The sequence below is a fragment of the Pinus tabuliformis genome, chromosome 7, assembly GCF_031772625.1.
Source record: "Pinus tabuliformis cultivar Carrire ecotype Pingquan chromosome 7, CPIR1, whole genome shotgun sequence".
NCBI classification, from domain to species: Eukaryota; Viridiplantae; Streptophyta; class Pinopsida; order Pinales; family Pinaceae; genus Pinus; species Pinus tabuliformis.
The window spans coordinates 292,657,159-292,669,674 of NC_142293.1; the positions used below are offsets into that span (position 1 = coordinate 292,657,159).

At 38.8% G+C, this 12,516-nt stretch overlaps 1 protein-coding gene across 1 annotated transcript in view; it reads right to left on the minus strand.

Moving 5' to 3' along the window:
- The window catches only part of LOC149247035 (uncharacterized), a 238,722-nt gene that overhangs the window by 157,117 nt on the left and 69,089 nt on the right, over nt 1–12,516 (minus strand). Inside the window, exons 4-5 of the mRNA XM_089443164.1 lie at nt 11,567–11,711; nt 10,535–10,644 (exon numbers count right to left, since the gene is read on the minus strand). Of these exons, the coding sequence (XP_089299290.1) occupies nt 10,535–10,644; nt 11,567–11,711 (255 nt within the window). The remainder of the gene's footprint in view (nt 1–10,534; nt 10,645–11,566; nt 11,712–12,516) is intronic.

The following is a 12,516-nucleotide window of genomic DNA, read 5'->3' on the forward strand; positions in this document are numbered from 1 at the left end:
CTCGACCTCCTCCTTTAGGCTTGTCATAGGCCTTAAGGCCTCCCTTTAGCTCTCTGCTAGCCCTTTCTTCCCCTGTCGTGACCTACAAAGGCCTCCTCCTTGCCTCGACCTCCCTTTTTCCTCCTCGACCCTCCTTTCCCCTTATCCCTCCTCCCTCTCCTAGCCACATCCTCTTTGTGGCTTGCAGCAAACCTTTAGGGCCTTAGAACCCTAGGTCGCAGCCCTCTAAAGCCTCTCGACCCTTCCCTTAGCCTAGCGTCAATCTTTACAAGGCTTCTCGTCAAATTAATCTCAACCATTGAAAATAACTTGATCTTCTTTTAATCTCCATTGTCAAATTTTTATTTTTGAGGAAAAAATCGAATTTTTCTTGAAAACCATTTTTTATTAATCCAGAAATTAATATTTTGCATTAATTTCCTCAAAACTTTGACTTTGACTCAACCAACAAGGTCCAAGGGATCAAATTTTCTTAAAATATCCATTTTTCCCTTGGTTGAGGACCTCCAATAACTGACTCCCTTTTTGACCCACGAACGTTTTTATTATTTTCTACTTGGCAAGAAATTAATTTCTTTATAATTATTTTTGACTCAAAATTGATTAATTTTCTGGCTTAGGATTTTTATTTAATTTTGAAAGAAAAATTAATTAATTGACTCTACAGGGGATTTAATTATTTTCCTACCTTCAAATATTTTAGCCATGGTGTCTGATTGCAAGGGATCATGCAATAAAATATTTTTTACATCAAAATATTATAATTAATTCAACCCTTTGAAGGGGAAATACACATTTAGACCAGACCCTCAAGACATTACCCAATTCTGCGATACAATATGATGTAGTATGAAACCAAGTGTGCTTATAATAAAATAATTTAGCCATGGTGTTCTAATTATAAGGGACCATGCACTAAAATTATTCTTAAACACACTTTTACAATAGACTCAATAAACACTAGGACTCACCCAAGACATTGTCAATGAATTCCACCTTAGCTTTGGGATTATAGCTAGAAGAAAAACTTTTTCGATTATGCGTGTTTACAAACACACATAATTCGGGGAGGTTAAAAAACTTCCCACAATGAAATCCTTTGCCAAAATTGGAAGCTTACCTAAGTGTTATTACATAATTAAATGGCCATACTAGCATCATTTACAATCGACCCTGTAGAAATTGGGATTACAATGATGAATTCATGCTAACCAATCTCTGATCTTTGAAAAAATTTCTCCACTTCATTGCACATTGTTTTCTTGGATTGTTGACAAAGTGTGGTCAACAAACCTAAAGAATCTTAATCAAAAGTTATTAGAACAAATCAGAGATTTAAAAAATGAAAAGCTTGAACGTCAAAATGAAGTTGAAACGGAAGTTAAATAACTTTCACGTTTAAAAAATCATAGCCAAAAAATAAATTAGAAAAACTTATCACGAAAAAAATATCTTAGTCTTAAAATGTAACAATTTGAGTTCAAGAAAAAGGAATGAACATCCATCCAGTTAATATCACAGCTCATGAAGATGACAAGCTAGTTGAAGTAAAAACATATTCAAATGTTGCAGTTCAGACAATGAAAATTCCAATTGAAGATTATGTAACCAATTCAACATCAGTACTTGAAGTAAATCAGGAAATTGCCAGACGCATGATAAGGGAAAATCAAATCACAAGAAACCCTTATCGACATCTAAATCACAAAAGCAAACATCTCAATCAGTCTATATATCTGTACCACTCAGAACAGAAATAATAGACTTGTGCTCCGAAGGATACTAATGTATGCACAATTCACTCTTACAATAAGAATTAATCCAAACTATCAAATAATTGCAAAATTCAACTAAAGATTAATTTAAGATGGTCAGATCCCTTCCCGGTTCGACAATTTTATTTATCACTCCAAAGATCCTATCATCTTGTATCAACGAAGATGACAACTCCAAGAAGTCATAGAGATGCGAACAGATTACAAGACAAGAAACAGATGAGGCTCCTTGTCAGCAATAAGCTTTGAGGACAAATCTTTCTGAAGAGGAAGCCAATGTTATGAATAAAAATACATAAAAATAATATAAATAATCATAATCATAATAATGATTAATTAAATAACAATTGGTTACTAAAGAGATATGCCTTAAAAAACATGATCGTTCATGAAGGGGCATCTGCCTAGGTATATAAGCAGGCCCTCATTATAATCGTCTCATATCTTCTGCACATCTCTTATATATATTATAAATGTATTATTGTCCTATCATGGATATTTACATATTTCAGATCTTCTGAGTACTCTGCTACGTATATGAACTATGTTCATAACAAGGAAATGGACAAGCAAGAAATATGAACATTTATGTTTTGTCCTTTATCAATTTCCTTGGGGCCAAACAGGTTCTAGACTTGCAAGGAAGTCTTTAAAAGTGAGATTGTCTTACATAAGCTTCCTATTTGTATACAAGAAAAGAAAAGAAAAAAAGGTAACGACTCCCAATTATTTACAATTTCTGTTTTTATTCATCATAATTATCCTAATAAGGGTATTTGCCTGGACCATGAACTTTGTCTTTGCTAACAACCTTTCGTTAAAAAATTGTTTCATGACAAGAACACTCTCATCAAAGATATCAATTGATCATCTTCTTAATGGTTTTTGATGAAATCATTCGATCATCTTCTTAATGGTTTTGTCATGTCTAGAGATACAATTATCCCAAGTCTGAAAAGGTCACCTTTTGTTGAAGGACAGGTAACTAGGTTCGGTCTTCATAAATGTATTTTTGATATTTGTACTTATTCAAGAAAAGAAATATTATTTTTATAATACATGTCAATGAGTTTCTTGCTCATTGAAATAGGTCTAGCACTATTTAAAGTGCTATAGGTGAGTCAAATAGTCAAAAGAATAAGTTGAAGACCTTAAGGGAAGGTTATACCATTATACCTTGTATGTATATGTATTATGATCAAGAGAACACCTCCAAGCAAAGTCACAAGTCTCCACCTAATAATGACACCATCAAGAAGCTCATCAAAGTTCACAACTCCACCAAAGAACCATGCGAAGTCCACTCTACAAGTCAGCCTACAAGCAACTAGACAAGTCCAGCCTAAGAGACAGTCAAGTCAGCCTAAAGAGGAGGGACAAACCTCTATTTATAGAGGTTGTCCACTCCTCATACAACACACAACAAGAGCTCTGAAATCAGCGAAGGAGAAAGCAAGTAAGATGAAGTAAGAAGGTCTCCAAAGACAACGAAGAGAAAGGGTACACCACCGAAGTCTTGAAGGTTGTTCCAAGGGCTGCTATAATCACACGTGCAGAAATCTGAGAGTTGTCCCTGCAGCTAGGACAGCAGTAAACCACAGTCACTTATCTACCTTTGGTTGGGGCTAAAACTAGGCCTAAAAGGCCTACTACTTTAGCGTAGAAGAAAGACCCTTAAGCGAAGTAGAAGGGCACTCAAGCGAGGAAGGAAAGAGGCTACAACAGCAAATAAACAGTCATACGTGCGAGAATTTAGGGTTGTTGGACAGTCACATCCAGTCTGCACCTACACTTTCAAGAAGAAGCCCATTTGGTTAAGAAGGTGAAGGAATCATCACTTGAAAGGGTTCTCATCAAAGGCTTGTTCTCTAAAGCAAGTGCAACAAGGTTTACTAACAAGTTAAAAGAAGAAAGAAGTGTCGGAAGTAGGAGGACAAAGTGTCGGGAAACAAAGTGCCGGAAGAAGTGTCAGAAGAAGTGTCGAGGTATATGTTGCAGAAAGGAGTGGAGACTTGACTTGTGCTTGGAGGATCTCATTGTCAGGGTCTAGGGTTTGGCATTGATCAAAAGAAGCTTCAATAAGAGAAATTCACTAAAGGGTTTTCCTCTCAAGAGTAGACAGATTTTGGCCCTGGCAGAGAGCCAATATCTTGTGTTCTTGTTTTTATGTTTTGGTAGCAATTTGATGAAGTACACACATATGCGCTAATAAGAAGAAGAAGAATATGCTAACAAAGAAAAGTAAAAATACTCCACAAACTGTTATCAAGTAACGAAGAATCACTCTACACTACTTTGCCCTTGATTCTTCAACATGGTATCAGAGCGTAGGTGACACATCAAGGAAAGGGCAACTCAAGAACACTCATCAAGAAGAAGCATCTACAAAGTTGAAGCATCAAACCTAGAAGTCTCAATCACTTCAAGGACAATAAGGGTCTACAATCCATCAATCATCAAGGAGGTCTACAAAGCTAGAAGAAGAGCCTTATATAAAGGCACCTACAAAGAAGAGCAGATTGAAGCAAGACCTACATCAAGCTACAAGTCTTCAAGCAAACCTCATCACCAAGCAAGTCCACTTGGAGAAGGCAACTTGAAGAACATCAAGATCCAGGGAAGACAAGCCATCAAGCCTTCAAGGAGGAAGCAAATCCATTACATCTCAAAATCTATCAAGTAAGTACATGTCCCCTTCTAAATATATTTCAATGTCTTTTTGCAAGGAAAGCAATAAATTGGTAGGTACCAATAACTTTCTTGCATGGAGGAAGAGGATTGATCTACTACTCAAGGAGAATGAACTCCTAGAGCATGTCAAAGGGAATATCACTATCCCTGCTAAGGAACAGACTCAAGCCTTAGCCAAGTACAATAAGGATGAGACAAGAGCTCAAAGGATTCTGATAGAATCAATCAAAGACTCTCTCATTCCTTATGTCTCCAATTTTGAGACATCAAAATAAATTTATGATAAGCTAGTAGAGCTATTCTCGGTATCCACAACTGGAGAAGTAATATCTCTGAGGAATGAATTGTACAAGATGAAGATAACAAAGGAAGGAATAGCTCCCTACTTCATGAAAATCTCTGAAATGAGAGATCAAATTCAAGAGCTTGGGGAAGTCATGTCTGACAGAGAGATGACAACTGTAGTACTCAATGCTCTACCTGAGGAGTGGGGAAACTTCACATCTAGCATATATGCCAAGAAGGAAGCAACCACTCTCAGTGAAATGTGGTCTCTATGCAGAACAAAGGAAACTAGACTTAAGGCAAAAGAAGATGTGGGATCAAAGGAGCAAGCATTTGCTACCATGGCCAAAAGAAAGGGTAAATTTGGCAAGTTTGGTCCACGAAGAACAAACAACAAAGACATGTCCAAAATCCAATGTTTTGGATGCCAAGAATATGGACACTACAAAAGGAATTGTCTTAAGCTTAAGAAGGAAAACAACAACAAAAGGAAGAGGGAAGAAGCTCACATAACTCAAGAGATGAAAGAAGAAGGAAGATCCTCCAAATCTCTAATATGACTAGGTCAAACTCTTTACTTCTAGACTTCTTTCAAAGTTTTGAGTAGAACAAGAGCATGTAGGAATAAATTAAAATTGCATGCCTAGAAACATCCTCTAGAATCTAGCAGCATGATGTACATAGAATGCTAGATACTCATGTAGCATTTATGATAAGAACAAAAATGCTAAGTAGAAATATCTTCTAGAATATAGGAGCATGGCAGATATAGCTATGAGTGGCCTCAGTTAAAGATTTATTGAATAAAGGTATTACAGACTCATGTGCTGGTGTGTGTGTCTATGTTATTTAAGCAACGGATCGATCAGATTGCCAATACACAGACATTTTAAATGGAAAGACAACAGAGAAATACAGTAAGCAAAACACAAGAAATTAATAAGGAGTTCACCCTATCCTCCAGGGCTACATCTCCGGTCCAACTTTCAGTGGTGGCCTTATTTTATTGTGTCTTAAGCAGAGAATTACAATGCAGGAGCTCAATATGAGTCACCTGAAACAGATTTGCTTGGCAGGGTGGTTCTTGGATTCCCCAAGCCACTGGAGTGCACAGACTCAGTTGCCTACCAGCTCTGTGACCTTCTGGTCTACAATGGAGAGAGCCCAATGTGGTGCTCAGTCCGGACAGATCCTCTCTGGGATGGCTTGAATCTCTCAAGCTCTATGGTGCTCGATGCCGCCTTTGGTCAGCTTGGCCCTCTATCTTCTTCTGCTTTTGCTTCACTGTCTTCTTCTCTGTGCTTCGTCCTCCTCTCAGGATTCTAGTCTCCCTGTCTCTCGGAGTTCTCTGTCCCCCTCTGTCTCTCTGTGTTTCTGTCTCTGTTCATGGCTTTGAAGCCATTCGTTCCCATGTCTGTTCGGTTCCTCTTCCGCCTCCGTCGAATCACCTTCTGCAGCTGCGCTTGGAGTTCCCTGTTCAGCGTCATCATCAGGCTCACAGGGAGTGGCCACATGTCCTCCTGTAATGCGCCAACCTGCTTCGTCAGTTGAATTCTTCAGTTACATTCGTGGAATGAGTCTTCCTCCACCGTGGCGGTCAAAACGGACCTCAAATCCTTCTAAAACGCGGCTTAATCCCTCGTCGATTCCGCTTCTCCATCAAGCGCTTTCTCAGCCATTAGATCTAGGGCCTCCAGATCCAATGCCATATGCATGTTTCGCGCGGTTGACTTGCTCAACCGTTAGCGCGCGATTAATAACGGTTTTCTCTCTCCTCTGCTTGCCACGCATCGATCGTTGAGTGGGATCGCTCCAATTTCTCCAAAACCGCTTACCATTTGAGGGTGCCCCGATCAATACCGCCGGTTTTTCGGAGTGCGGGTCCCGCCTTGTCCTTTAGTGCTTTTCACTTTTTGCCCTGCGGTTCTCCGGCTCCCCACGCGACTGAGTGCTTGGGGCTTCCCCATTTCGAGCCTTTTCGCCCAGCGATGCGCGATTAGCGCTAATAGCGCATCAAAATCCACCTCCGTTTCCCGATCCAGGCCTCCCAGGGGCTAATTCGGCCTCCCACGCAGTCTCCATGGGCCTCGGTCAACGCGCTTTGACCGAGGTCCTCGTCGTTCCATGTTGGTTGCCATTGCCACTGGTTCAGGGTGTTTTTGATCGCTGTTTTGAATTCTTTGATGTTCGTCCCGACCTGATACAGTCATGGTTCCTTTGACAATTCTTTATGGATCCAATTCGGATCAATTCTAGACTTCTTTCAAAGTTTTGAGTAGAACAGGAGCATGTAGGAATAAATTAAAATTGCATGCCTAGAAACATCCTCTAGAATCTAGCAACATGATGTACATAGAATGCTAGATACTCATGTAGCATTTATGATAAGAACAAAAATGCTAAGTAGAAAAATCTTCTAGAATATAGGAGCATGGCAGATATAGCTCAAGATATTCTTGTAGAAGAAGCATACCTAGTATAGGACCTCATACATGATGAAAGAAAATTGATCATGATAAGAATCTTAGAAGACCTACATCATCGAAAGAAAGGAAACATTTGCAAGGCAAGGATCTTTAAGATCGATGGAATCTTCAAAAGAAAGGTTCATGGACCAAAGCAGATGTCTCATTAGGAATCCCATTCATGGGTTTCAAGAAAAGAATGATATGCAGGCAAGCTAAGAAGCAAGAAGGGCCACAATAAATGATGATCAAAGGAAAATCAAGACGAGGTATGTATGCATCAAAGTTTAAGTCACGTTATCATTTGTATATTATTAAGTCATGGGTATAGTTCTATAACATGATCAAGCATAAAAAAATCTCTTTCACCAAGAACATGCTCAAAGGCATGTACCACAATGCAATGAAGGTCAACAAAAGAATATGCTCACTTAAGGAGCATAAGATTGCTGGCTAAGAAGCAAGAAGAAATGTTGACAAGTCCAGAAAGCAAGAAATGAAGGAATGCTCTCACAAGAAGCATTAGATAGTTGACCTATCCATCTGAGAAGCAAATGAAGAAAGAGATCAAGCATGTGGAAGAACACCATGATCACCGAGAATCACTATCTGACAAGATACTTTAAAGACATCTCTCGAAAGAAGGCAAGACAACTCTGATAAAGGAAGAAAGGACCCTTGACACCTATGAAGGCCTTGGAGATATAAAAGATGCAGATAATTGATTCTACTCTACGAAGATGTCGTGATGAAGAAACCATCCAACAAAAAGCAATGTTGAAGCAATATCAGGATAAAGTCATGATGGGCTACTAGGTCGAAGCATGTAAACAAGCAAGTACAACGAAGCATCCATGAGAAGAATATTTCGAAGCATGGACAAGATGACAAAGGAGTAGCCAAGATGACAAGAAAACCTGATGTATGACATGAAAGCCACTTTCCTCAAAGGAAGCAATGACATGACAAATCAGGGAGGAAAGTGATTGATGGATGGTGCCCTACCTAGAAGAAGTTCGAACAAAGACTTCATGACATCAAGAAAGGAAGGAGATCAAGCAGTTGAAGGACCCACGAAGAAGAAGTTGTTGATGAAGGAAAGAGTCCCCAGTTAAGAGGGAGCTCTGACAAGTCCCTGATCAAGAGGGAGTTTTGAATCACCCCTGATTACAAAGGAGTGACAATTGTGTTTTCCATTTCATGGATCATGCACTAGACCAGGACTAACAACCGTAAGTCTAGATGAAGGCCATGAATGGCAATGTAGACACAACATTCTTGTCTTCATTTGGGAAGAAAGGATGGGAGGATTAGGTAATCATCTGGCATCTGATACTCTTTGAGGATGTGTAGGGCGTCCAAGACAAGAGTAGGCAAGAGGACTAATATTCTTTGAGGGTTGGGAACCCAAGATAAAAATAGTCCTAGAAGGTCATACTCGAGAACACTCGGGTGGGTATGTACCTTGAGAGACAATGATGAAGGTGTCTATAAATCATTGGTCTCGCCGGCATTGTAGCTCATGGTCTCGTAAAGAGATGGAGTTGTTAGTCAAGGCCTTGCACCATGACAATGCTAATGGATATGATGCTATAACAGATGGATTGCTAATCTGGCTTCTCTTATGTGAATTCTTCAAGATTGATAATAGCCAAACACCTTATAATGTTGTATGAATACCTCCCTAGTTAAGAGGGAGTGTTGAAGGAAAGGTGACTAGGTTTGGTCTTCATAAATGTATTTTTGATATTTGTACTTATTCAAGAAAAGAAATATTATTTTTATAATATATGTCAATGAGTTTCTTGCTCATTGAAATAGGTCTAGCACTATTTAAAGTGCTATAGGTGAGTCAAATAGTCAAAAGAATAAGTTGAAGACCTTAAGGGAAGGTTATACCATTATACCTTGTACGTATATGTATTATGATCAAGAGAACACCTCCAAGCAAAGTCACAAGTCTCCTCCTAGCAATGGCACCATCAAGAAGCTCATTCAAGCTCATAACTCAACCAAAGAACTATCCGAAGTCCACTCTACAAGTCAGCCTACAAGCAGCCAGACAAGTCGGCCTAAGAGATAGTCGAGTCGGCCTAAAGAGGAGGGACAGACCTTTATTGATAGAGGCTGTCCACTCCTCATACAACGCACAACAAGAGCTCTGAAATCAACGAAGGAGAAAGCAAGACGAAGTAAGAAGGTCTCCAAAGACAGTGAAGAGAAAGGGTACACCACCGAAGTCTTGAAGGCTGTTCCAAGGGCTGCTACAGTCACACATGCAGAAATCTGAGAGTTGTCCCTGCAGCTAGGACAGCAGTAAACCACAGTCACTTATCTACCTTTGGTTGGGGCTAAAACTAGGCCTACAAGGCCTACTACTCTAGCGTAGAAGAAAGACCCTCAAGCGAAGAGGAAGGGCACTCAAGCGAGGAAGGAAAGAGGCTACAACAGCAAATAAACAGTCACACGTGCGAGAATTTAGGGCTGCTGGACAGTCACATCCAGTCTGCACCTACACTTTGAAGAAGAAGCTCATTTGGTTAAGAAGGTGAAGGAATCATCATTTGGAAGGGTTCTCATCAAAGGCTTGTTCTCTAGAGCAAGTGCAACAAGGTTTACTAACAAGTTAAAAGAAGAAAGAAGTGTTGGAAGTAGGAGGACAAAGTGCCGGGAAACAAAGTGCCGGAAGAAGTGTCGGAAGAAGTGCCGAGGTATATGTTGCAGAAAGGAGTGGAGACTTGACTTGTGCTTGGAGGATCTCATTGTCAGGGTCTAGGGTTTTGCATTGATCAAAAGAAGCTTCAATAAGAGAAATTCACTAATGGGTTTTCCTCTCAAGAGTAGAGAGGTTTTGGCCCTGGCAGAGAGCCAATATCTTGTGTTCTTGTTTTTATGTTTTGGTAACAGTTTGATGAAGTACATACATGCACTAATAAGAAGAAGAAGAAGAATAAGCTAACAAAGAAAAGTAAAAACACTCCACAAACTGTTATCAAGTAACGAAGAATCACACTACACTACTTTGCCCTAGATTCTTCAACACCTTTAATACTCTACTGATCACTACTCTGTACAGTTGTCATTATGTTGGAACAGAGAATGAAGGGTTCATCAACTTTGATATAAAGTTACTAATCAATGGTAGAGTTACACAATGAAACCTGATCATGTCTAATTAATATCAGGCTGCATGATGATGTGCACAAGGAAAATTTTAGTCTATGGTTAAGCATTGATTTGAACTGATAAGGGAATATATGGAAAAATGCCATGGTGGTCAAAGTTGATCATCCTGAATAAAATCATAAGAACCCCTACCTTGCATAGAAGCAGTACCCATTTCCAGCCTCAACTGCATCCATTGAAATTGAAGAAAAAGAGTCGGAACAGAATTGGGCCCCTAGAAGCATGAAATCATCATCTTGTTCCTATAATCAACAAAAAAAATTAATGAAAACATCAAACAATTGCTAGTAACAAACCAAGTGTAAAAATTAAAAACCTGTCTCAAGTTTTTAAAATAGAAACTCCGAAGGCATGAGAGTATCATAAATAAACAAATTTCACCCCAATAAAGTATCTAAACCAAGTGTAAAAATTAAAAACCTGTGTAAGTTTTTAAAATAAAAACTCACAAAGCATGAGAGTGTCATAAGAAAACAAAGTTCACCCCAATAAAGTGAACAATACATACCAAAGGAATATTTCATGGCTAATATATGAGTCACTATTCTAGGCTAACAATTGCAAATTTGGAATGCTCATAAGGTTTGGTAATGATTTGCATCTTAAATGTTAAATTTATTTACTTTTAAATCAGAAGACTACGCTTTTCCCACACACGGCAATTCCAAGCCCTGACTCAAAGTGACTTCCATTGATTTGTTATGACTTTAATATTTGTAGTAACTTTGAACATTTATGGAAACAAACTTCCCAACAATTCAGTGTTTAAGACGACTACAATTACAAGCTATTTAGGAATCTATGCACCAGAAAAATCCAAAAAAATCACAACTCCAATTCACAAGAATGAAGCCTGAAGAAAAATAACCACCAAATTCCAAACCAAGTGTAAAGCTCTGGGCTAGCACTAAAACAGTGCATGTAGACTCATTATACAATCATTCATGAAAGCTATCCAAGCTACCAGTTCCCTAGATGCACCTTTTGGTGGATCACTTGATCTGTAGAAGTCAAAATTGGTTCCCACTTTATGTGAGAAACTATCTAGTAAAGAGTATGAGAATAGCATCCCTTACCATGTATGACCTAAAGTTACATATCTTAATAATAAACCTAAATCATGAAAACAAGCACTAGTTCATAATAGAGTGATACATGAAATACCTCATCCAGCAATATGACAAGGTAATCTGTTGGTAGAAGCCGTGGCTGGCCGGAACCTGTTGAAGTTCGCAAACGGCAACCAGTCAAGCGTATCTCTCGGTTTTTTCTCAAAATCCCATGTTCTGGCTCAACAAGGTCATAGAACCTACAAAGATTTGCCAACAAAAAGCAAAAATGCGAGTTCAAAGAGGAGAAGCTAATGTATACAGAGCCAAAGAATATATGCAATCTAATCATTCATCCAATAGTGATTCACTAGACAAAAGCAATATTTATCTGATCAAGAACTATAACATTATCAAGAATATAGTAAGTATATGTTTTGTGTCTGAACTATATACTTTTTGGCTTATACTACTGACCAGTTATCATCGAGGGCTACATAAGAGTCCGAGACCTGGTTAAGGTTACAGTTTTGATGAAGTAGCCTACACCTAAGATTTTGGACAAACTCAAAGGTTTTTAGGATTGGCGGAGTTTATAAATAAAATTTATGCTAGAATATTCTATCATTTCTTTGTCATTAAATAGAATTTTAGGCTAGGAGTACTATTTGTATGGACAAGGAGCCCATACAGTGTTCTTAAATAGTTAGTTACCACATGAAAATCCAAGGCTTATTTCCCATTTTAATGGGCTCTCTTTTTTCGTCAGCACAGCAAATTCTTGGTTCAGTGCCAGTCATAGGTTGCAAGTAGAAAACTTGGAGGATATGCAAGCCCAAGCATCATTCTACTCATCATTTGGGACAAGATCAAAGGTGTGAAGGAATAATGTTGGTTTGAAGTAGGAAGATGACCCCATTAATTGGAGGAACACCCTACCTATTTGGAGGCCCAAAGCATGAGACGTCGAAAGGAAAGGGAATTAATGAGCACAAGGGGGAAACTTCCTAATTAGGTGCTATATGGCACTAAAATTGTGCTTGGCATGGTCAAAGCCTCACTTAA